General features: G+C 43.0%; 1 protein-coding gene across 1 annotated transcript in view; it reads left to right on the forward strand.

The window, feature by feature from the left end:
- LOC143926668 (complement component C8 beta chain-like) overlaps positions 1-27,067 on the forward strand; it is a 96,015-nt gene that overhangs the window by 28,943 nt on the left and 40,005 nt on the right. Inside the window, exons 4-9 of the mRNA XM_077450636.1 lie at positions 4,741-4,882; positions 7,318-7,450; positions 11,851-12,048; positions 18,985-19,225; positions 22,549-22,680; positions 24,020-24,183. Coding sequence (XP_077306762.1) covers positions 4,741-4,882; positions 7,318-7,450; positions 11,851-12,048; positions 18,985-19,225; positions 22,549-22,680; positions 24,020-24,183 — 1,010 coding nt within the window. The remainder of the gene's footprint in view (positions 1-4,740; positions 4,883-7,317; positions 7,451-11,850; positions 12,049-18,984; positions 19,226-22,548; positions 22,681-24,019; positions 24,184-27,067) is intronic.

Genomic DNA, 27,067 nt, shown 5'->3' on the forward strand with positions numbered 1-27,067 from the left:
TAAACAAATTTTGCCAAATGCTCCGAATAACGAAACAAAATTTGGAAATTTGGACTGAAATTCAAATCAAATTTTACATCGAACTCCAGGCGAATTTTAACTGTACACATATTGCTCAAATCAAAGACTGTGTGTTTATTAGAGTACCATTTTAAAATAATGCTGTTTTTGTTAAGCCGATGGTGATTTAAAGAGTCATTGTAATCATTTGATGAAGAGTTTTCTTTTGTTTGTTCACTTTTCCACATTAGAATTGGAAAAAAAAAAAAATCTGTAAATTCGAAGAAAATTAGAAAAATCCTGAATATCAATTCCAAATATGAATTGAACAAATCAACTAAATTTAACTAAACAAAATAACTAGATTAACGAATCAAAACCAAACTAAACAAAACTAATTTTATTGTCATGCACATGTCTAAAAGAGAAGGCATCAAAGTCTCCCGAAGAGCCCTACCAAACTGATATAGTTTAGGGAATTTAGTTTAACAGGTGAGAGTGCTGTGTGGGTGGGTGTATTGGATCTGTTGTAAATTTTATGAATAAGTATGCTAGTGAGTTTGTTGGTAGGTGTAGTTCTTCTCCACCCAGCAGGTAGCACTTTGTCACTCAGGGATGGAGTAGAGACCTAGGGGATTGTCAGGTCACCTGAGAGCAGGTGACAGATACACTCCATAGGAATCGGAAGTGCACCGCTAAGATAGTGGACCCTAGGACTGACTGCTGTGGATTGTACCCAGGGAGATTCAGGAAGGAGGTCTACTGAATAACTAACACAGATCCCAGTGGGAGCTAGAGCATACATTCCGAAGGGAGCGGAGTCTAAAAACCAGCAGGTGTTCACCAGAGCCTCCAGTGGTGAGGATGGACTTTGCTGCAGTCTGGCTCCAGGTCGCGGCCCCTAGGGTCTCACAGCTCACGCTCACGGTAGACTACAGGAGAAGGAAACAGCAGGCTGAAACAACAAGGATAGTAAAGGGATAAGGCAGAGGTCAGGGCAACTAGCAGACAGGAACAACAGAGTACACGCCAAAGGTTCAGGATCACAGGTAGACAGGGATGGTTGGGGACACGCCAAAAGGTCAAGGTAACAAGTAGACAGGAATAGTTGAACACTCCAAGGTCGGTAACAGAGACAAACGTAGAGCACACGGCAAGCAGGAAACAGGAAGCCAAACACACAGTGAATACACAATGGTTGATCAGCACCGCTGGCTTGCAGTGCACAGGTTAATATAGGGTTCCCTGATAGGGCCTGGGGTGGAGCCATACTTAGAGGAGAGGTTATAAAAACCACCAGGTGGAAGTGGCTGGCCTCTTAGTCTGAACACATGAGGATAGGTAAGCAGACAGAAGAAGATTACTGCATAACCATGACAGGGATGAAGTTGCCTTGCAGCCTCCATAGGTGCCACAGGAGAGACAGCTGTCCAAATGGAAGCTGCAACTTCCAGTGACCTTCCATGGCCATCTTGGTTGAGGGCAGTGTTAATAAATGGCAGTGCCCTACCAGGTTAGTTTTGGAAGATCGACCCCTTCTGGCAGGGACAGGGACTGTTACACTATGCAACAACCTCCTGGTATTAGCTGGCCTAGTTGTTCTGCTCTACCTCTTCTATACCTTAATCACTGTTTAGTGTTTGGTTTGGACCCGTTGTCATGATCAGGGGTCAGTAGCTATCTGATGTAGGTAGTCTAAGCACTAACCAGTGTTCACCAGAGCTCCTGAAGGTGGAGATGGGATTCGCTGCATGTAAGTACCAGGTTGTGGTGGTTAGAGGTTAGTACCAGGAGGTGAGCCTGGGTTCGGCAGCAGATATAGCAGGTAGGAATCAAGAAAAAGCCTAGTCAGTAAACAAGCCAAAAGTCGGTAACAAGTGGTTGCAGGTTGGGATCAAGGGTTCAAGGTTCAGGAGAAACAAGGTTCAAGGAAAAAATCATTCAAGGAATTGTCCTGGGGCTGTGCAGGAATACAGGTGGCTCAGCAAGAAGACACTGCCAGACACAGCAGAGGTCGCAGGGACCACACACAAGCCTATCATTGATGAAGAATAAGCCAACATACCATTTAACGTCAATAAATTGTTTCTACCAAGTTTTAGCAATTGTTTGTTTTGCTTCCAGTAGTACATGGGTAGCCAGTTGAATTGGGTTTAGTGAGGGAGGGAGAGAAGGACTTTTGGCCAATGGTCTCTTAGGAGGCTTTAAATGGTTTAAACTAAGAGTTTATCTATGTGATGCAAACCCCAGTAACTTAAAACTCCCTTAGAGCCAATGTGCTGTCCTCCCGCCTTGTGAGTGACATTACTCCAGTAAAGAAGTGGTGGCCAGACTTGGGTATAGAAAGGCAACAATCTTGCTGACTCCTGCTTTTCTGATTGACTTGAAAATGACCGTAGAGAGGAAAAAAAAAGACACTCCTGTACAGCAGGGGCGGGAGAAAGAGACAGTGGGGTAGCACAGAATAGAAGACGGGAAATTCTGGAGTCAACTAGTCAACTAGCAGGTGATTAATTGCTAGGTGGTCCTAGCAACCAATCATTAGCATTGTTAATATGAAGAATTAACTCCAGCAGTTCCCAACCTCTGTTCAGCGCTGGTGTGTCTCCCCCTGTGTGTAAGTAAGGAAGGAAGGGGCAGAGCTGTGAAACATGCAGGGATCCCGGGGGGGGGGGGGGGGGTAGACGACTGTGTAACATGCTGGAGGGAGGGGGGGTGACTGTTTTTTTTATTTTATTTAATTTTTTTTTGAAAATCTGTTTATTGAGTTTTGTAACATTTAACAGCAAAACACAAAGACAACTAACAAAACCAAAACTAACAAGAAGAGAGAAAGAAAAGAAGAAAAAAAAAAGGCATCACACATTGGTCATGACAATAATGGGCTTTGGTGCCCGCAAAGACATAAGATGAGGCAATCAATTACTTGTAATATATCAGTGAGCTCGGGATCTCACGATGGTCCCAGCCTGTGGCATGCAAGGGTAATATGGCGCCATGGGGCTAGAACGTCTATCACCAAACAGAGAGCACATTTACCATCACAAATTCTTATTCATAGGGTGAGGGTGTCAGGTTTAAGATTTAAGAAGGGGGCAAGTCAGAAGCTGTGGAGGGATCTGCCAGCCATTTGGACCAGACCTTACCATATTTTTGGGGGCAACCCCTATTGGCATAACAGTCTTTGTATAGGGGCAGGCGGGGGTGACTGTTTAACATGCTAAGGGGGTTGTGTAATGTAAAGGGGTCCAGAGGTGCTGGGTGCTGTGTAATGTAAAGGGGTCCAGAGGTGCAGGGGGTTGCGTGATGTAAAGTGGTTCAAAGGTGCAAGGTACTGTGTGATGTAAAGGGGTCCAGAGGTGCAGGGGGTTGCATGATGTAAAGGGGTCCAGAGGTGCAGGGTGCTGTGTGATGTAAAGGGGTCCAGAGGTGCAGGGGAGGCTGTGTAATGTAAAGGGGTCCAGTTATGGAGAGGGGGTACAAAGTAGTGACAAAGAGATATTGGAGGATGCAGGGGGCACAGTGGGGTGGTTTTATATTTTAAAGTTGGGGACATTTTTTACAATTTCAACCTTGTGGCAACAGGTTGGAACCAGTAAATGTTCTAGCATGACAGTCCCCCAGTGTACAAAGCCAGCCAGGAACTCAAGTGACCAATAGTGAGCCCTGAGCACAAACCCACGGAACACCTTTGAGATGAATTGGAGCACCAGTTGTGAGCCATATCTTCTCATCCAAAATCAGTACCTGACTTCAACTCTACTGAACATCTTTGAGATGAATTGGAATGCCAATTGTGAGCCATATCTTCTCATCAGATCCTGAAGTCACAAATGTTGTTTTTGGCTAAATGGGCACAAATTCCCACAAATGTGCTCCAAAGTCTTATAAATAGCCTTCGCAGAAGGCTGTTATACTTGCAAAGGTGAGGGCCAACTCCATATTACTGTGTATTGTTTTGAAATGGGATTTCCAACAGGTTCATACAGATGTAATGGTCAGGTGTCCACAAACTTTTGGTATCTCCTTATTCTTTAGGCATATAAAAAGGGCAGAGAAATGGGCAGCAGTCCAATGGATAGTGTTTAGTGCTGTGACCCTTCCAATGTTTCTTCATGAAAATTGCACAAACAGGGCAAGTACAGTTCCGGTGAAGACTTGGCCAGATTTGGCAGGCAGGGTGAAGGTCTGAAACCTTATTATACGTCTATGAGAATGTGCTACTGAATGCTGATCGACAGATTGCTCTGGCATGCAGGGCAGCAGTCTGGAACCTTATTATACAGTATATGGGATTGAGTTACTGAATCCGGATTGCACTGGCAGGCAGGGCGACAGTCTGGAACCTCATTATATATATATATATATATGGGAATGTGTTTCTGACAATGAGAAACTTGATGTATCATTAGCGTATTATCTTACTTACTAGTAGAATTCTGTCCATGGGCAGGTCGGGGAACCTCCTCGTATAATAAGGCTTGCCTCCAGACACAAGGCTTGCTTACTATCACCATTTGGGACGTCATCCCTTTTAGCTATGTGGAGAATGCTGATCACTAAACACATTCTGAGATGTTGCTAAACTTCAGCATTGTCCGCCTATGTGAGATTGATGTGCCAAGTGACAAACAAATCATAGCAATAGACCGCTGGCATGAGATTTCAATCACTCATTGGCACTGCTCAAAAATAGATGTCGCTGTGCCCTGACTATTGATATTTTGTTATATACTCCAGGAAAGTGTATCCCTCGACGGCTGAAGTGTAATGGAGATGACGACTGTGGAGATTCTTCTGATGAGAAGGACTGTAAGTCTATCCGAAGTCCATGTACAGATAGGATGGAGCAGTACTGGGCCATTGAAAACTTGGCGTCCGGGTAGGTATTTCTGATAAAACCCACCATGATTGGGCTCATAGAACCCAAGTGAGTGTCGGTACACTGTCCCATGAACCCGTTTTTTTTTCTGTCTTCTCTGGGATCTCCTGTCTTTCTGTCTTTGTTCTGGGACCTCAAATCTCAGCATGACGTTGTTTAAGTCTGGGCTCTGACTAGGCCATGCAAGGACATTCACCTTTTTCTCCTTCAACCACTGTGTGGTCATTGTTGCTGTGTGATTTGGACCATTGTCATGTTGGAAGGTAGGCCTTCTTCCCATTGACAACTTTCTGGCAGAGGGCAGCAGATTGTCCTCAAGAATTTGATGGAATTTTGCCCCATCTATTTTTCTTCTATCCTGATAAGTGCTCCAGTCCCTGCTGCAGAGAAACACCACCATAACAGGATATTACCTCCTCCATGCTTTACTGTAGGAATGGAGTTATTTGGATGATGTGCTGCATTGGATTTCCACCAGAAATGTAGTTTGGGCCAAATATGTAAATTTTAGTCTCATCTGACCGGAAACACCTTTTTCCAAGTGGCCTCAGAATCTTCAAGGCACATTTAAGGTGGTCGGATGAGACTAAAATGTAATTATTTGGCCTCAACACCAAATGTGTTGGTGTCATATCTTTCACTTGGATGTTATAAGTTGCACGAGTGTAGCGACCACAACCTTTGCTGTGCGGCCTTGACTTATTGGGCTTACCAGTTACCTTCTCTCAGCCTGCTCTTCCACGTCTAGGGGTTCCCAGGGTTGATACCCAACGACTTGAACACTGACACAGATGAAGTCCTCTTTAAAATGTTTTAATTTTCAGCAATAACTTCAATAACACAGTCTCTTAGGGAACAGAGGGCATGGGTGATGAACTTAGGCACCTTGAACTGCAGGTCTAGCAAAGTCTCTATTTCCACCCAGAGAGTAGCCACTCGCAGCTGGGTACTCCAAGGCCGAACAGATCTCTAACCAGAGATTATGGCAGTCAGCACGTTGACTCAAAACTTGAACAATCAACTAAGGGTGAACAGGAACCCTTTTTCCTCTGTACCAGGAACGTTTCCCGTCTCCTCAATGGTACTGGAAAAGTGTGGATTCATCAATGTCCTTCCCAACTCAGTAACCAGGCACTTCCCAGGATGCCACTTGCCGGCCCTCCTCCGAAGAGTCCTCCCCCGGTCACTTCCACGAGCTGTGGTGTCCCTCCAAGCCGAGAGCACACCCGGACACCTTGAATCCTCCCTCAGTTACTGCGCCTCGGACCAGCCGGGTCCAAGACTTTGGAACAGACGGATCCCTGCCCCAGACCAGGCAGGTCTATCAGGGGCCATCAACAGGAACATGTTGCGGGATGTCGAACACCCCATGACCGGGACCCCTTATGGGGCTACCCTGGTCCTGGAACCAGACCAGACCCCACGGGTCTCACGAACTCCTCTCCCTAAGATGTGACCCACACCCCTTAAGTACCCCTTCCCAGACGCCTCAGCGGGCCCCGGCACTCACATTGATTGGCTCCGAGAAGGCCAATACCTAAACATCCAACCAGACCTGGTTCTGGCCTGTCATGTGCTCAGAATTTTTGACAACAAACATGCAAATTAGCTGTTTTGGAGCAACATCCGACCGTGTGTACGCTCCATCGGACAAACTTTTTTGGTTTTCGTCTGACTTTTGTTGGCTGTGCGAACGGACAAACTTTCTGGCAACAAAAGTCCGATTGAGCAAAGTCGGATCGTGTGTACAGAAAACCATAGGACTTTTGTACAAAGTACAAACAAGCGTGCTCAGAACCAATGCAAAAGATCAGACAACAATACAGAAGTTGACCAAAGGTGGCGGTAAAGAGCAGAAAAACCACATGATTTGGTGAAAGTTGGCTGAAAAAGTCCTGCTGTGTGTAAAGCCTCATACACACGATAGGACTTTGTACAAACTTTCCCTTGGATTTTTGTACAAAGGGCGTCGGCTGAGAACTTGTATTGCATACACACGGCAGGACTTTTTCAGCCAACTTTCACCAAATCATGTGGTTTTTCTGCTCTTTACCGCCACCTTTGGTCAACTTCTGAATTGTTGTCTGATCTTTTGCATTGGTTCTGAGCATGCCTGTTTGCACTTTGTACAAAAGTCCGATGGTTTTCTGTACACACGATCAGGCTTTGCTCCATCGGACTTTTGTTGCCAGAAAGTTTGTTCGTTCGCACAGCCAACAAAAGTCAGATGAAAACCGAAAAAGTTTGTCCGATGGAGCGTACACACGGTCGGATGTTGCTCCAAAACCGCTAATTTGCATGTTTGTTGTCAAAAAGTCCGATCGTGTGTACGGGCCTTTATACTTGCAGTGGTACAATATTTATTGGAACAAGTTACACAAACTTTTTTTCCCACAAATTTTTATCTTTTACCTGACTTTTTACATTTCTTTCAGATTGAATCTGTTAACAAATTTGCGTGAAGGACTTGTGTTGGATCACCGCTACTATGGCGGTGGCTGCGCTCCACATTACATCCTGGGCACTCGGTTTAGAAAGCCGTTTAATGTGGAAAGTTATATTACTGATGTAAGTTGGACTAAACTTTTAACATGCTCATTGTTGATGGCAGGATTCCAGCTACACTGTATCATTTTAAATAAGTTCTAATATTTTGGTAGGAATAGGTGACCCCCAATACCCAAATGTCATAAATGGGACAATTCCTCCCAAAAGTGATAATTCGGTTGAGGGAGCCACTGGCAGGGGGAATTACATATTGCCATAGCTCCTAGCTCCCCCCTTCCACACACTGTTCCCATTAGCCCTTGTACACACGGTCAGAGATTCAGTCGGAATGTTTCCTATCGGACCGTTTTGTCGGATATTCCGACTGTGTGTGGTCTGCATCGGACTGTTTCCGTTGGAATATCCGACGGACCAATTTTTCCAACTTGCCGGTAAAATTTTCCGACAAAATGCTCCGATCGGACATACTCCGATCGTGTGTAGCCTACTCCGACGGACAAGGTGCCACGCATGCTCAGATCAAATTCCTAGACCAAAGCTATTGGCTACTAGCCTGAACGTAGTCCCGTCCTAACGAAATAACGTCATCACGTTATGTACAATCGGATTTTCCGACAACTTAGTCCGACCGTGTGTATGCAACATCACTTCCGGACCTCTTCCAGAATTAATCCGTCGGAATAACTCCGACGGATTTGGTTGTCGGAATCTCTGACCGTGTGTACAAGGGCTTAGAGTTTCACTCTTCATGCAGAATTCTTAAAAATGCTTTTTTTTTTTTTTTTTTAATACATTTTTATTAAGTTTCACAAAAAAGGTAACACATGGCTCCACAGGGGGACAGAGGGATTTAACAATGAGGCATAATATATTATTCAGCAGATCAAGGTGGCTTTAAATATGACAACATATTGAAGAAAGCATTTAAGCTTCATAAAATACTCTTTAGACCCCTTTCACACTGGGGCATTTTTCAGGCGTTTTTTCAGGCGTTTTTCAGGCGCTTTAGCGTTAAAAAAAACGCCTGCAAAGCGCATGAAAGAAGCCTCATCTGCAATCCCAATGTGAAAGCCCGAGTGCTTTCACACTGAGATCCCTTTCACACTGGGGCGTTTTTAAGGCGGATTAGCTTTAAAATAAAAAGCGCCTGTAAAGCGGCTGAAAGAAGCTGAAACTGCAATCCCAATGTAAAAGCCCGAGTGCTTTCACACCGAGGCGCTGCGCTGGCAGGGCGTCAAAAAAGGTCCTGCAAGCTGCTTCTTTGCAGCGCTTTTGGAGCGGTGAATACAACGCTCCTAAAGCGCCCCTTCCCACTGAAATCAATGGGAAGCGCCTGCAAAACGCCTGAAAAGCGCTTTTGGCAGCTGCGCTTTGTGGGCGCTTTTAACCCTTTATTTGGCCACTAGCAGGGGTTAAAAGCACCCCAATAATGCTCGAAAAATGCTGGTAAAGCGCAGCTAGTTTAAGCAGCGCTTTACGAGTGTTTTTCGGGCGCTGGCATTGTGAGAGGGCTCTTAAAGCACTTGGGATTTTGTCCGACGGATTTTGTCCGAAACTGTTGCATACACACAGTCGGACAAAGTTGTCAGAAAATCTGATTGTACTTAACGTGATGTCGTTATTTCGTTAGGACGGGACTACGTTCAGGCTAGTAGCCAATAGCCAACACGGTCCTATCGGAACATTGTCCATCGGAATGTCCGACCGTGTGTACAAGGGCTTAGAGAGAGCTGGGAGACATGGGTGGAAAATCTCGTCGGGGTCATCCTTGGCCCAGGGGGACAGGAGGATCCCCGGAGACCATAAACTTAGTCCATATGGACAATGTATAAGAATATGTAAACATATCTAATAGCATGTACCTAAGACAACCAAAACGCATAAGACCTCAGGTGGGAAAGATCTGGCTAAGGAGTTAGACTCATAGCTCATGATTAAGCACTGTTTGATAGTGTGAAATGCGTCAGCTCTTCTGTCCGTTCTGCTGTGGCATGTATTTTTTGATTCCTTTTAACAAATAAAGGCTATTTTTTTGGAGCGTGGCTGTCCAGGATTTTTCTCAAATTTCATTCCAAGTCAAGGGAGTTTAGAGCAAATCGGTGGTGAGTTGATGCGATCACCCTCCGCCCCGGACACCCCCATTGGGAACATACTGTGTCATGGGGCAGCATTCTGTAGACTTCAACTGGTAAATATACCGTACCTCTAAACCAGTGATTCTCAACCAGGGTTCCGTGGAACCTTAGGGTTCCTCCAGGGCTGCACTGGGACAAAAATTTGGCCCTGGACTTCATCCAGACCAGCCCACTTTAATTTTGCAAACAAGCACAAAAACAGTATATAAAACTATATGTAATTGTGCAAAAAAACATAAGTAGCATAACATAAGGTGTCCTCACTAACCTCTTTTATTATTTCACTTATTCTCCACTGTATTTTTCTCATCTTTCTCACATCACTGCGTGAAGTTGAGGGCGAGCCGCGCAGCCATTACTTTGTCACTGAAACCGGCCCACTGAGCCATCGGCCCCCCGGGAAACTCCCTGTAGTCCCAATGGCCAGTACATGCCTGGGTTCCTCCAGAGGTCGCTAGGGGTTCCTTCAGCATCGGGCAATTTCTGCCTCTCAGATAAGTTCCCACTCACACCATTGATCTTTTTAGCTATCTGTAAGGAGGTAATTCTTCCCAATGACCACAAATGTAAGGACCATTCTTCCCACTGACCATCACACTAATGTATCATGAGTTGTAGATTTTTAATTTTTAGCAGGGGCCCAAAGAACTATTTCAAGGGTTCCTCTGTGTTGAAAAGTTGAGAAACACTGCTCTAAACAGTACTGGGTAACTGGTACGGGTAGTCTAAGCCCCTGTACACACGGTCGGAGATTTCGGCAACCAAATCCATCAGATTTTGTCCGTCAGGTTTAGTCTGACGGATTGTGTCCGAAACTGTTGCATACACACGGTTGGACTAAGTTGTCGAAAAAATCCGATCTTTCAGAACACGATGACGTAATTTCGTTACGACGGGACTAGATTCAGGCTAGTAGCCAATAGCTTTGATGTAGGAATTTGATCTGAGCATGCGTGGCACTTGGTCCGATCAAAATTCTCTACACATGATCGGATTACGTCCGACCGGCCCAGTTGGTCGGGAAATATTTCCAACATGTTGGAAAATTGGGTCCGACGGAGATTCGGAAGGAATCAGTCTGATGCATACCACACACAGTCGGATTATCTGACGACACGGTCCGATAAGACGCATTCCGACGGATTCTCCGACCGCGTGTACGCGGCATAGTAGTTGAGTATCTATAAGAAGTCACAGCCTGGAATTTTTAACAATCTTCACCATTGTCACAGAATAAATAAGGGCATGAACTCTCATCCAGAGGCATTTGACCTTAGTGTAAGTCTGCCACGTATGAAACATTGTTTCCCCCTGCCCGGAGGCAGAGAGGGGAGAACCCTGGAAAATTTTTCAAGATGTGATCTGGTACCAAATACAGACTTAAAAAAAAAAAAAAAAAAAAAAAGATATACTGTACTGTATATGGACGTAACTGTACTATATATATTTGGCTAGAGTTGGGTTTTCAGTTCACCTTGAACTCACGACCACCCCCGGATTTATCTTTTACAGGCTAAAGGAGAATACAAATTCACGCTCTCTGACCATGAATCCTTCTGTGACTATGAAAGCAATTTTCACATTTCGATTTTTCAGATTTCCGAATTTCGAATTTTTCGGATTTCCAAATTTTCGGATTTCTGTATTTTCAATTTTCCGAAATTCGGATTTTCGGAATTCTGAATTTTCGGATATTCGGAACTCAGAATTTCCAAATATTTCGGATTTTCGGAATTCGGAATTTCAAAGATTTGAAAGTCCAAAAAATTTAAAATCTGAAAAAAAAGAAAGAAAATCAGTTTAATTAATAACTAACTATTAAATTAACGAGTACGAATTTATCCGAAGTTACAAATTATCTGAAATAACAAATCTAAAAAAAGGAAAAAAAACTGAACAAATTAACAATAAATAATAATAAATAATTAATAATAAATAATTAATAATAATAAAAAGTTGTTTTAATATTATTAGATTGGTACGTTCCATTTGGTTAGATGCCGCATTCGTTATTTCAGATAATTTAATTCGTAACTTTGGATAAATTCATATTCGTTACGTTCACTAACAGACAAATTTGAAAGGGAATTCCAATACCTATAATTTAATAGCTAGTTATTATTTAGAATTAAACAGATTTTCTTTCTTTTTTTTTCTGACTTCCGAATTTCGGATTTTCTGAATTCCGAATTTTCGGAAATTGAAAAAAAAAAAAAAAGATATACTGTACTGTATATGGACGTAACTGTACTATATATATATTTGGCTAGAGTTGGGTTTTCAGTTCACCTTGAACTCACGACCACCCGGATTTATCTTTTACAGGCTAAAGGAGAATACAAATTCACGCTCTCTGACCATGAATCCTTCTCTGACTATGAAAGCAATTACCTGAGCGCTCATGGAAAACAAAGAAGCTTTGGCATCGGCATCTTCATCCCCGCAGTGTTCGAGTTCGGATTCAACTATGGCAATATGAAGTTTAAAAAGTATGTGCAGAAGACAAAGAGTTTTTCGCACACTGTAAGTACAGGAGTCGGGGGGGGGGGGGGGGTTGGGGAAAAAAATTGTTTAGTCTGTCCACATTGTACTTTTCAAAGGAGCGTAAAAACCGATACCGACCAATAGGAATTCTTCCTTTATTGTTCTGACACATCTATGGCTTCATGGGTCATATGGGTTTCAGCCCAGGATCACACTGATGCGGGTTAAAAATCAACTGAACTCGCACTATTTTAAACCGGCAATGTAGTCCCGACTTTGGGGGAGATAGGGTTCCTGCACAGATGTCTATTCAAATCGCCCCCCTCCCAAATTTGCCAAAGTAGTACAGGAACTACTTTGGGGAATTGGTGCGGCGGCGTCACAAAGTCGGTGTCGCACCAATTCAGACGGTGCAATTGCCAGAAATAGCCACCGATTTGGCATGCAATTTGACATGCCAAATCGGCCCAATGTGAACGTGGGCTTAATACCAAGGGTTTGGCTTCTCAATGATAGCAGAGATCCTATATTCCTAATTAGTGATTAGTTGAGTCAGTTCTACCATGCTGAATAGTCTCCAGCCACTCGCGATTGCTTAAAACATTTATTATATTGCAGCTCACCAATTCTTAGCCCTTGTACACACGGTCGGAGAATCCGTCGGAATGTGTCCTATCGGACCGTGTTGTCGGATAATCCGACTGTGTGTGATATGCATCGGACTGATTCCATCGGAATATCCGTCGGACCCAATTTTTCAACTTGTTGGAAATATTTCCCGACCAACTGGTTCGATCCGACATACTCCGATCATGTGTAGAGAATTTTGATCGGACCAAGTGCCACGCATGCTCAGATCAAATTCCTACATCAAAGCTATTGGCTACTAGCCTGAACATAGTCCCATCGTAACAAAATTACGTCATCACGTTCTGAATGATCGGATTTTTCGACAACTTAGTCCGACCGTGTGTATGCAACAGTTTCGGACAAGATCCGACGGACAAAATCCGACGGATTTGGTTGTCGAAATCTCTGACCGTGTGTACAGGGGCTTAGATGTCATGGCTGCATTCGTTTCCTTTTTTTTTTTAGGCTTTCTTTTAGACATGTGCACTGACAAAGAATTCGTTCATTTTTGTTTTCGTTTCATTAGTTGTATTGATTTTTTTCTGAAATTCGAAAATTCGGAAATTTCTGGAATTTTCACGTTTCGATTTATCAGATTTCCGAATTTCGAATTTTCGAATTTCCAAATTTTCGGATTTCTGTATTTTCAATTTTCCGCAATTCGGATTTTCGGAATTCTGAATTTTCGGATTTTCGGGACTCCGAATTTCCAAATTTTTCAGATTTTCGTAATTCGGAATTTCAAAGATTTGAAAGTCGAAAAATGTTAAAATCTGAAAAAAAAGAAAGAAAATCAGTTTAATTAATAACTTACTATTAAATTAACGAGTACGAATTTATCCGAAGTTACAAATTATCTGAAATAACAAATCTAAAAAAATGGAAAAAAACTGAACAAATTAATAATAAATAATTAATAATAAATAATTAATAATGATAAAAAGTTTTTTTAATATTATTAGATTGTTACGTTCCATTTGGTTAGATGCAGCATTCGTTATTTCAGATAATTTAATTAGTAACTTTGGATAAATTCGTATTCGTTACGTTCACTAACAGACAAATTTGAAAGGGAATTCCAATACCTATAATGTAATAGCTAGTTATTATTTAGAATTAAACAGATTTTTTTTTCTTTTTTTCTGACTTCCGAATTTCGGATTTTCTGAATTCCGAATTTTTGGAAATTCGGAAATTCAAAAATCCGAAATTCAGAAATTCGAAAATTCGGAAAGCCGAAAATTTGGAAATTCGAAAATTCGGAAATCCGAAATTCGGAAACCCAAAAATTGGAAATTCAAAAATTCAGAAATTCGGAAATCCGAAAATTTGTAATAGGGTGGCACAGTGGTGTAGTGGTTAGCACTCTCACCTAGCAGTAAGAAGGGTTGCTGGTTCAAATCCCAACCACGACACTACCTGCCTGGAGTTTACATGTTCTGCCTGTGTGGGTTTCCTCCAGGTACTCCGGTTTCCTCCCACACTCCAAAGACATGCAGGTAGGTTAATTGGCCTTAGTATATGAATGGGGACCTTGGATTGTGGGCTCCTTGAGGGTAGGGACTGATATGAGTGTTTAATGTACAGGGATAGGGACAATTGTAGAAACTCACTCAGGTTCAACTGGATGGACTGGTGTCTCTATTCAACCTTACTAACTAAGTAACTAAGCAAATTCGGAAATTTCAGAAATTGAAAAATTTGGAAATTCGGAAATTAACGAATTTGTCAAAATTCATTAAAAAACTAATTTGGAACTAAACAAATTGCACATGTCTACTTTCTTTCTTCTATGTTCATCTGGCGATCCAGCCAGTCAGTCTGTTGTTTTTCAAAAGAACAAGCTCTTTTTCTAGGTGTATCAGTTTACATGGGTGAGACAAACCATTTAACACTTACATTTTCATGCAAAACCTTTTTATCCTAGAAGTTAACAAAAAAGAAACTGTTTACTGTAACTAGTTTTATAAAGTGGGAGCAGGAGTTTGGCTTAAATTTTTTTTATTATTATTAATTAACTTTTATTGAGAAAATGTTAATGTTAAAATATGGTACTCTGACAGTAATAATAACATTTACATGGCTAGGCTAGAACCACTAAAAATATAAGTTATAACATGCCCTCATAACCTATTAACAATTGCGAAACATAAAGTTAAACAATAGTATAGTAATGAAATGTTTACTATCAGGGTCATACATTTTTCAAGCGTAAGGAAAACCAAAATGTGTGTCAGTGTATTTAAAGTGATACTAAACAGAGAATTGTCATAATTTATTCACGTCATTTTAATATATCATGGCACAGTATTTTTTTATTTTTTTTAACCACTTCAGCCCCGGAAGAAGTTGCCCCCTTAACGACCAGGACATTTTTTGTGATACGGCACTGCAGCGCTTTAACTGGTAATTGTGCGGTCGTGCGACGCTGTACACAAACAAAACGTATGTGCTTTTATTTCCACAAATCAGAGCTTTCTTTTGGTGGTATTTGATCACCTCTGCGGTGTTTATTTTTTGTGCTATAAACAAAAAAATTGCGATAATTTTGATTAAAATGTTTTTATTTTTTTACTTTTTGCTATAATAAATGAAAAAAATAAAATAAAAGTCTTCATCAGTTTAGGTCAATATGTATTCTTCTACATATTTTTGGTTAAAAAAATCGCAACAAGCGTATATTGATTGGTTTGCGCAAACGTTATAGCGTCTACAAAATTGGGGTTAGATTTATGGCATTTTTATTATTAATATTTTTTTTACTAATAATGGCGGTGATCTGCTATTTTTAGCAGGATCGCGACATTGTGGCAGACAGATCGGACACTTTTGACACTTTTTTTTTTTTCTCTGTAAACAGCGATCAGAGCTAAAAATAGCCCCTGATTACTTTATAAATGTCACTGGCAGGGAAGGGGCTAACACTAGGGGGCGATCAAGGGGTTAAGTGTTCCCTAGGGAGGTGTTTCTAACTGTGGGGGGGAGGGGGACTGACTGGAGGAGGAGAGAGATCGTTTGTTCCTGATCACTAGGAACAGCAGATCTCTCTCTACTCCCCTGTCAGAACAGGTATCTGTCTGTTTACAATGACAGATCTCCGTTCTGGCTCTCTGAGGTGCGATCGCGGGACGCTGGCAGACTACTGTGATTCGCGCAGCCGTGCCAACCTGCCGCCGTATAATGGCGGCTGATCGGCAAGCAGTTAAAGTATTTTATTTCTGCAGTGCTGTTGTGTGTTCACATGATTTATTCCAGTTCTTTGGCATCTGTAGGGAAAAATCTTTGGGTGTGGGGGGTTGTGGCTTCTATTACTACAGTTTGAATCTGTTTGTGTCCGGCCAGCTCTGATTGGTGCTATGCTGGTCACATGCTCCCCCCCCCACAGTGGTACCCTTTCCCCCCTTTAAATCACTCCCCCCACCACAGTAGGGTTCTCTGCACCCCATTACATCACCCCACCAACCACATTGATGTCTTCTGCCCCCTTTACATCAACCCCCACCACCACAGTAGTGTCCTCATTCCCCCCTTCATATCACAGCCCCCTGCAGCTCTGCCCTCTTCACATCATATCTCTGGCTCAAAAGTGAGACATCAGGGGTCTGTTTAGACCCCTGATATCTCACCAAAGTCCCCCTAAAACTATAAATAGAAAAAAAAATTGTAAAAATAAAATAAAATGCACCCACAAACCAGAGCAAATTCCCAGCTCAACTCACCAACCGGTCTGCTTACCAACTGAATTTACATGTCCAACAGTCTGCATTAAAAACAGGGGTTTAGTTAACACACATTTGCAAATGCATGCATAAGCTGCAAGGCCTCTTCATGGCACCCTGCATTACCTGCAGTCCTAACCCTTGTAAATTTTATGAGGTAGTCCAATCCTCCTTAACCACTTGCAGACCGGACCAATTTGCTGGTCAAAGACCAGACCACTTTTTGCGATTCGGCACTGCGTCGCTTTAACTGACAATTGCGCGGTCGTGCGACGTGGCTCCCAAACAAAATTGACGTCCTTTTTTTTCCCACAAATAGAGCTTTTTTTTGGTGGTATTTGATCACCTCTGCGGTTTTTATTTTTTGCGCTATAAACAAAAATAAAGCGACAATTTTGAAAAAAACGCATTATTTTTTACTTTTTGTTATAATAAATATCCCCCAAAAATATATAAAAAAACATTTTCTTCCCTCAGTTTAGGCCGATACGTATTCTTCTACACATTTTTGGTAAAAAAAAATCGCAATAAGCGATTATTGATTGGTTTGCGCAAAAGTTATAGCGTTTACAAAATAGGGATAGTTTTATAGCATTTTTATTAATAATTTTTTATTATTTTTTTTTTACTAGTAATGGCGGCGATCAGCGATTTTTATTGTGACTGCGACATTGTGGGGGACCCATCGGACATTTTTGACACATTTTTGGGACCATTGTCATTTATACAGTAATCAGTGCTATATAAATGCAGTGATTCCTGTGTAAATGACACTGGCAGTGAAGGGGTTAACCAGTGGGTGGCAGTGTAAGGGTTAAGTGTTCCTACGGGTGTGTTACTAACTGTGGGGGGGTTGGGCTTTCATTTAGTGAACACTGATCTCTGCTCCAATCACATGGAGCAGAGATCAGCGTCACTAGTTGCTAGGCAGAATGAAGAAATGCTGTTTACAACGGCATTTCTTCATTTGGCCGCTCCATGAGACGATCGCGGGGATGCCCGCGGCGATCGAGTCCGCGGGTCCCGCGACCGGACTCACGGGGGTCCCAACCAGCGCGGGAGCGTGCCGCCGGCGGCGGGCTCCCGATGGCAGGGCGGCAAATTTAAAGGGACGTACATGTACGCCCATTTGCCTGCCCATGCCATTCTGTCGACGTACATCGTCGTGCGCTGGTCGGCAAGTGGTTAAAGGCACAGGGGGCACATTGGACACCCAGCACATAGCACAATGGCAGCAAAGGTGTCCAGTGTGTCCTCTGACCAAATTTACACCAGTAACAAAGAGATGGCCCCGGCCCCCACCTATGACGGGCCTTCACAGCAAGGATCACATGGAAGGGCAACGCATATGAAAGCCAAAACCAGAGAAAATTACCAGCTCAACTCACCAACCCAATTAACCTGTCCAACAGTATGCATTAAAAGCAGGGGTTTAGTTGGCGCAAATTTGAAAATACATGTGTAAGCTGCAAGGCCTCTTCACGGCACCCTGTGTATGGGGGAGGCACCGGATGTAAGGAGGGACTCTAGTGGGGACACCAGATGTAAGGAGGGACTCTGCTGGGGACACCTGATGTAAGGAGGGAGTCTACTGGGGACACCTGATGTAAGGAGGGACTCTACTGGGGACACCTGATGTAAGGAGGGACTCTACTGGGGACACCTGATGTAAGGAGGGACTCTGCTGGGGGCAACTGATGACATCTGGTGGCAGGCGACATGACAAGTGACATGCTCAGGGCTCCCACTGATTCTGCATTATGGTGAGTTGAACTATTTAATTTTATATTCCAATGTAATAATATAAATAATATGCTTCAATCATCCTCACACCATACCAACCATGGTGCTGGATGATTGAAGCACTAACACTAGGTGTTTGGAGTATCTTACTCTGTTGATTGTTAAACTTTATGAAATACACATATTTCTATTGTGGTGTACGATCTGGGCCTGCTGTCCCTCCACCCCTCTTTCCTTCCTTCTCTCTCCTTCCCTCCTTTCTTCATTCTTTCTTTCTCCTTCCATCTGTCGTTCATCTCAGACTTAAACTACACCCCATCGAGCCACGCCCAATATTTCGTTTAAACCACGCTCATTGTTTGCCGCCGCATTTTTCTTCCCCCACTATGGCCCGCCTACAAATTATTGCCCCACCCCATAATTATAAGACTTTGCCTACAGACAAAAAAAAAGTGTCCCTATGAATTTTTTGACAATGTTGGCAAGTATGTCAGTGGAAACAGGAAGCACCTGAGTTCAATTTTGAGTGTTATGGCAAACCCTGTAATACTTACCGTATATACTCGAGTATATACGGTATGTACATGGGATTTTTTAAGTTTTTTTATTTTTAATAAATTTGCAAAGATTTCAAAGCAAACTTATTTCACGTTGTCATGATGGGGTATGGTTTGTAGAATTTTGAGGAAAATAATGAATTTAATCCATTTTGGAATAAGGCTGTAACCTAACAAAATGTGGAAAAAGTGAAGCGCTGTGAATAGTTTTCGAATGCTCTGTAGAGAGATATGCTTTATTCATATTTCATGTCTGATTTTTACAACCACTTTAAAAAAAAACGAATGTGTTTCTAATGTACAGTTAAGACTTCTGTCTATTTCAGCAAAGCTTATTCATCAGCGCTCGGTCAGATTTGGAAGTGGCGAAATACAAGCTGAAGTCCCGCGGAGTGATGCTGCATTCGGAGTTCTTCAAGAGGGTGAAGCAGCTGCCTATGGAATACGTCTACGGCGAATACCGGGACCTTTTCAGGGACTATGGAACACATTACGTCACTGAGGCCACGTTGGGCGGAGTCTATGAATATACCCTGATCCTCAACAAAGATTACGTTAAAAGAGAAGGTAATATTTTCTATACTATAACTAAACTATAACTAACTGGTCCCAGGAAAAATTGGCAAAGATAATATATTTTTTTTTTTTTAAAACAAAAACGTACTCTGGTGTTTTCTAAAAAAAGAAAATCCCTAATATATTTTTTTTAATATACGTCAGCAGAATGGCATGGGCAGGCAAATAGGCGTGCCTGTACATCCCTTTGAATTTGCTGCCAAGCATGCGTGCGTGCCCGCCGTGCACCTCGGAAATGTGCCCGCGGGTCCTGCGAACTCGATGTTCGCCGGCAGCCCGCGATTGAGGTGGGGAGAGGTAGAATGGGGAGATGCCTATGAAAAACCAGGCATTTCCCTGTTCTGCCTAGTGACATGAGAGAGATCTACAGCTCCCTGTTATCGGAAGCGGTGATCGCTGTCATGTCACTGGTAGCCCATCCTCCCAACAGTTAGAATCACTCCCTAGGACACACTTAACCCCTGCCTCGCCCCCTAGTGTTTAACCCCTTCCCTTTTTAATAAAAATGCCATAAAACTATCCCCTATTTTGACGCTATAACTTTTGCGCAAACCAATCAATATATGCTTATTGCATTATTTTTGGTAAAAAAAAAAATGTATAAGAATACAAATCAGCTTAAACTGAGGAAAAAAATTGTTTTTTATATATATTTTTTGGGGATATTTATTATAGCAAAAGGTAAAATATATTGCTTTTTTTTTTTCAAAATTGTCGCTCCTTTTTTGTTTATAGCGCAAAAAATAACCGCAGAGGGGATCAAATACCATCAAAAGGAAGCTCTATTTGCAGGAAAAAAGTATGTTTTGTTTGGGTACATCGTCGCAATTGTCAGCTAAAGCGACACAGTGCCGAATCGCAATAAATTCTTCCGGGGCTGAAGTGGTTAACAACAAGGTTGAAACCTTTTTCAGACTAATTTGCTAAATTCGACAGGATTTCCAACAAAGCAAAAAAAATTCCTGCCACTTTTCGTTTACAAGTTTAAATCAGTATTTTTTTTGCTAGAAAATTGTACTTAGAACTCCCAAACATTATATATTGTATAATTGGAGGAGCGCAGGGTCTCTAACATCCACCAGCTCTGTGATGTCATCATTGAGGGGTGGAAGAGGACTGCAGTGGTAACCTGTGAAACTCTGGTGAACTCCATGCCCAAGAGGGTTAAGGCAGTGCTGAAAAATAATGGTGGTCACACAAAATATTGCCCAATTTTTCACTTAGGGGTGTACTCACTTTTGTTGCTAGCGGTTTAGACATTAATGGCTGTGTGTTGAGTTATTTTGAGGGGACAGCAAATTTACACTGTTATACAAGCTGTATACTCACTACTTTACATTGTAGACAAGTGTCATTTTTTTTTATTTTTCGATTTTTTTTGTTTTTGTTTTTTTTATTAATCATTTAAACTTTTTGTTTGCTTTGTTCATTAATAATTTAACACCTTTAACATATATTTACGTGTTTCCCATTGAAAAAAAAAATGCAAAAATGATCTAATTTGTAAATAACGTTTCAATGCTTTTTACCGTTGCTGACAGCTGAAGTGTAAAAAAAACAGTTGGGGTAGGGGAATATATTTAATCTCTATGAAATACCACCCAGGCGGTGCTATTCTACCCCGTGAATCGTGTGTCTAGTGAACACATGCTGGTTACAGTTGTTTTCTGTTTCTGGATTGGGGAACTTTGGGTTCTAGTCATAATTTTTCACCAGGTTGGTCAATTTGTTTGATTTTTATTGTTTTTTTTCTTTGTTTTTGTTTTTTTTGTTAACTTTATTGTCTGACTATAGATGTATTTATATCCCAGGCATGTTTGAAGCCATTACTGTTGACTGTCTGAGTCTCACTACCTCTGCTGGTAGTTTATTCCTGTCATCAACTACCCTTTCCATATAATACTTTCTAAGCCCTTGTACACACGGTCGGAGAATCCGTCGGAATGTGTCCTATCGGACCGTGTTGTCGGATAATCCGACTGTGTGTGGTATGCATCGGACTGATTCCGTCGGAATATCCGTCGGACCCAATTTTCCAACTTGTTGGAAATATTTCCTGACCAACTGGTTCAATCGGACATACTCCGATCATGTGTAGAGAATTTTGATCGGACCAAGTGCCACGCATGCTCAGATCAAATTCCTACATCAAAGCTATTGGCTACTAGCCTGAACGTAGTCCCGTCGTAACGAAATTACGTCATCACGTTCTGAAAGATCGGATTTTTAGACAACTTAGTCTGACCGTGTGTATGCAACAGTTTCGGACAAGATCCGACGGACAAAATCCGACGGATTTGGTTGTCGAAATCTCCGACCGTGTGTACAAGGGCTAATGCCGCGTACACACGGGCGGACTGTATGGCCTACTTAGTCCGTCGAAACACATTTCAGCGGACAGTCCGCTCGTGTGTGGGCTTGAGCGGACTTTTTCAGCGTGCAGTCTGGCGTACTAAGTATTTCGGATTTTTCGAAATTCTGTCCGTCATACTTTGGTTTCAGCGGACAATCCGCTCGTCAGTAGGCTAGTTCGACGGACTAAGAATGGCGCATGGCCAGAAAGGATTTACACGGCGGAAGGTTGCATTGCTGTGTATTGGACTTCCTATTTCTAGTCCCGTCGTACGTGCTGTACACGTCATCGCGCAAGCTTTCGACGGACTGTTTGTGCATCCGTGTGTGGTCAAGTTCATTCGAAAGTAGGACGGACTGTCCGTCGGATTGTATGACTAAGTAGGCCATACAGTCCGCCCGTGTGTACGCGGCTTTAGATTCGTTTTGAACTTCCCTCCAGTTAGTTTGAGGTCATGTCCCCATTTTCTTGATTTTGGTTTCATATTGAAAAAACTGCCTTGCTGATCATTATTCACCCCCTTGATCTTAAAAGAGACTCTTTGGAAAGAAGTAGCTCTAGAAGAGCTAGACTAAGGGGGTTCTTTACGAAAGGAAAATCCACTTTGCACTATAAGTGCAAACTACAAGTGCAAAGTGCACTTGGAAGTGTAGTCGTGGTAGATCTGATATGAAGGGAAGCTCTGCTGATTTTATCATCCAATCACGTGCAAGCTAAAATTATGTTTTTTATTTTCCTTGCATGTCCCCCTCGGATCTACAGCGACTGCACTTCCAAGTGCACTTTCAGTGCAATTTCAAGTGAATTTTAAACGTGTACTTTGTACTTGTAGTGCAAAGTGGATTTGCCTTTTTAGTAAATAATCCCCAGAGTATATAAAAAATATGATGATCTTAAGCAAATTATTTTAACAAGATGACAAGTAATCATTATGTTTGTTTTTTTGTTATTTTTTCTGCAGGTTATTCCTTAAGTGATGTTAAGTCCTGTATGAATATGGGATTTAGTCTTGGCGGTAACATAGCTGGTATTGTGTACGTAAGCGCTGGTATGACAGACAACCAGTGCGGTGCACTTTTGAAGGAGATTGGAGGTGAGAAGCAATTTTTTACTGGTTTAGAAGTCTGAACTAATGATGTCACAGGGCTGGTGGGAGATCAAATTTGAATTGCACGTGTCCATTGCCACCACCTACACTACTTTTGATTTATTCACCCTCCCTCTTAGCCCTTGTACACACGGTCGGAGAATCTGTCGGAATGTGTCCTATCGGACCGTGTTGATCGGATAATCCGACTGTGTTTGGTATGCATTGGACTGTTTCCGTCGGAATATCCGTCGGACCCAATTTTCCAACTTGTTGGAAATATTTTCCGACAAACTGGTCCGATCGGACATACTCCGATCATGTGTAGAGAATTTTGATCGGACAAAGTGCCACGCATGCTCAGATCAAATTCCTACACCAAAGCTATTGGCTACTAGCGTGAAGGTAGTCCTATCGTAACGAAATAACGTCATCACGTTCTGAACGATCTGATTTTCCGACAACTTGGTCCGACCGTGTGTATACAACAGTTTCGGACACAGTCCGTCGGACAAAATCCATTGGACAAAATCCCAACGGATTTGGTTGGCAGAATGTCCGACCGTGTGTACAAGGGCTTAGATTGTAAGCTCTGTGATTCCTTTTGTACCAAATTGTAATGTAACGTCTGCCTTGATTTTGTGAAACGCTGCGCAAACTGTTGGTGCTATATAAATCCTTTATAATAATTCAAACGATTAAAAAGATAGGAAATGATTTGCAAATATCTGCAGTAAATTTAATCATTCATCATTCATCATCGTTCATCATCACCCTAATCATTCATCCATCATCGTATTGGGATGCCTGCCTTTAGTGCACATGAAATTTAATGGCATCCCAGTCTTAGTTCGTAGGGTTCAATATTGAGTTGGCCCCACCCTTTGCAGCTATAACAGCTTCAGCTCTTCTGGGAAGGCCGTCCACAAGGTTTAGGAGTGTGTCTATGGGAATGTTTGACAGGCACTGACATTGGACAAGAAGGCCTGGCTCGCATTCTCCATGCTAATTCCTCCCAAAGGTGTTCTATTGGGTTGAGGTCAGGACTGTCAAGTTCCTCCACCCCAAACTCGCTCATCCATGTCTTTATGGACCTTGATTTGTGCACTGTTGCGCAGTCATGTAGGAACAGGAAGGGTCCATCCCCAAACTGTTCCTACAAAGTTGGGAGCATGAAGTTGTCCAAAATGTCTTGGTATGCTGACTCCTTAAGAGTTCCCTTCACTGGAACTAAGGGGCCAACCCCTAAAAAACAACTGGGACTGTATTCCTTTTCCTTGGAAGTGGCCTTGTTATTGATACATGGTGTCTCTAATCGTTGATTACTATACTGATTACATTGCAGACCCGACCGAAAATAGGAAAATTGTTGAAGATTTTGTCGTTCTTCTACGAGGAGGATCCAGCGAGCACGTGGCCACCCTCGCCTACAGGAATCTTCCCACACCGGCTTTAATGCAAGAGTGGGGGGACGCCGTGCAGTACAGTCCAGAAATCATAAATATTAAGGTATAACTCTGATTTTTAAAGTGTATCTAAGACATTAGAGGGATGAGGATAGAGGAGACACAGGAGAGCAGGGCAGCATATGATGCAGCAGCCTTGATATATTGGAGTCAGCATGCAGGGGAGAGGGTATAGCCAGGCAGGATCAGCCAGGTATTTCAGAGTAGGGATGAGCTTTATGTTTGGGTCGAACGTGAGTTTGACTTGAACATCGGGTGTTTGCTTGTTCTCCGAAAAACTAACATTATGGCGCGTTCGCGTAAAATCGAGCGCCGCATAACACCCCATAATGAACTGCCTCATGTGTGTTTGTGCATGTGTTTTATATATATATATATATATATATATATATATATATATATATATATATATATATATATATATATATATATATATATATAATTTATATATATAATGTGTGTGTGTGTGTGTATATATATATATATATATATATATATATATATATATACCATTCCTGGTGTACTTTTTATAATATACTTCAGGTGGCGTACACAATACAGTGCACCCATAGTTGCTATTAGACTTCTGGTGGTGTACACAGTACCGTTCACCCTTAGTGCAATTCCTACTACTTCTCTGGTGGTGTACACAATACAGTGCACCCATAGTTACTATTAGACTTCTGGTGGTGTACACAGTACCGTACACCCATAGTGCAGTTGCTACTACTTTTCTGGTGATGTACACAGTACACAATACAGTGTAGTGTGGTTTTTCTAAACAAAATTTACAGCATGTCCAGAAGGCTACCAAGGAGAGACAGACGCTCACAGGCCACTAAAAGTGGGCAAGCAGGCTCTGTGTCTACAATCAACAGTGCTGGTCATGGACATGGTGCATCCTCATCACGTGGCTGTGGGACACGCTTGTCCTTTTTTTCTGCAGCTGGCCATGTTATTGAGCCACAACATGCAGAAGAGTTGGTGGAATGGATAACAAAGCCATCCTCATCCTCTGTCACCCAAGCTCAGAGTGGTTTGCCTGCCAATGCAGCTGCCAAAGCAGCCTATTCCATCGGCTCCATGTCTACAGTCACTCCTTCCCTAGCCCCACCATCATGCACGGAGGAGTCCCCCGAACTATTCGACCACAGTGTCGGGTACATGCTGCAGGAGGATGCGCAGTGATTTCAAGGCTCCGATGATGGTACCCAGGAGGAAGGGAGTAAAGTGAGCCTAGAGAGAGGATGTGCCCAAGAAGGACAAGAGACTGGCAGTCATGTTCCCACCAGCTGCAGCATACTGCCAAATTTGCTCCAATGTGCGAGGAGAGAGGGGATTTTGAGGTCACTGACTCTACTTGGGTGCCTGATAGAAGAGAGGAGGAGCATGGGGCACATCTTCAACCAGGCAGGATGCCCTCCAGGGGGCAGCTTAAGGACAGCCACCCTATTGCATCACACCGCAGAGCTAAGCAGGTGCAGGGCACTGCTGACTCCCTGCATATTTTGAAAAGTTCTTTGGTGTGGGCCTTTTTTGACACGTGGGCAGCAGATCGCACCATTGCTGTTTGCAACATATGTCTGAAGTGTATCAAGTGTGGCCAAAACAGAAGCCGCTTGGGCACCACATGCTTGACCAGACATATGACAACCTCCCATGCAGTCCATTGGCAACAGCACTTAAGAGACCCACATCAAAGAACAAGGTGGACCTCTCCTTGCTCCTCATGAGCTGGCATCTCCAACCCCACTATACCTCCAGTCCTCTCAGAAACCCACACTGAGAGGAATGAAGGTGTAGAAATAGGTGTCCCAAGTGATTGCGGGCAATCTTCTAGCGGTACACCAACATCCGATTTTAGCAGGCAAATTTCCCTACCCCAGTTACTAAACCGTTGAAAGAAATTCGGACCCAGCCATCCACATGCTCAGCGTCTGAATGCTAGCTTGGACAAATTGCTAGCACTGCAACTGCTGCCTTTTTCAGCTGGTAGACTCTGCCCCCTTTCATGAATTTGTGGAATGTGCTGTACCTCAGTGGCAGGTTCCCAAACACCATTTCTTTTCACGGAAGGCCATTCTGGCTCTCTACCAATATGTGCAAGGCAATGTCTTGGCCTCGTTGGACAGGGCAGTCAGCAGTAAGGTGCATATTACTGCTGACTCATGGTTCAGCAGGCATGGACAGGGACCTTTCTTTCATGGCGCACTGGGTAACTCTGCTGGCAGCTGGGAAGGATGCAGGACAGAGTTCAGTATTGTTGGAGCTTGTTCCGCCACCACGTCTCCAAAATGCTAGTGGTGATTCTGCCACAGCTCTCTCCTCCACCCCCTCTTCTTCTTCCTCTATGGCCTCTTACTCTGCAGATTTGTCCTCTGAACCAGTGGTGCTCCATAGGCGTTCAAGGGGCCACGCAAGCACTCAGGCAAAAAAGATGCCATGCGGTGTTTGAGTTGGTCTGCTTAGGTGACAGGAGCCACACTGGGTCAGAGATACTGTCAGCTCTGCAGGGGTAGGCTCAGAGGTGGTTGATACCATGCCAGCTTCAGCCAGGAATGGTTTTATGTGACAATGGCACCAACCTCCTCTCTGCCCTCTGACAGGGACACTTGACCCATGTTCCCTGTTTGGCTCACATCCTGAATTAGGTGGTGCAGCTGTTCTTGAGCAGGTACCTGGGCTTACAGGATCTCCTGAGGCAGGCCAGGAAAGTCTGTGGTCATTTCCGCTGGTCATATAATGCCAGTGCTCAGCTGGCTGTCCTTCAAACCTGCCCAAGAACCGCCTCATTTGTGACATGCCCACCAGGTGGAACTCAACGTTGGCAATGCTGCAGCGGCTGCACATGCAGCAGAGGGCCAGCAATGAGTACCTGTGTGAGTATGGCACCAGGACAGGGTCGGGGGAGCTTGGCTTTTTTTTCG

The sequence above is a fragment of the Lithobates pipiens genome, unplaced genomic scaffold (genome assembly GCF_037356315.1).
Source record: "Lithobates pipiens isolate NorthernLeopardFrog02 unplaced genomic scaffold, aLitPip1_a1.2 Scaffold_23, whole genome shotgun sequence".
In the NCBI taxonomy this organism is placed as follows: Eukaryota; Metazoa; Chordata; class Amphibia; order Anura; family Ranidae; genus Lithobates; species Lithobates pipiens.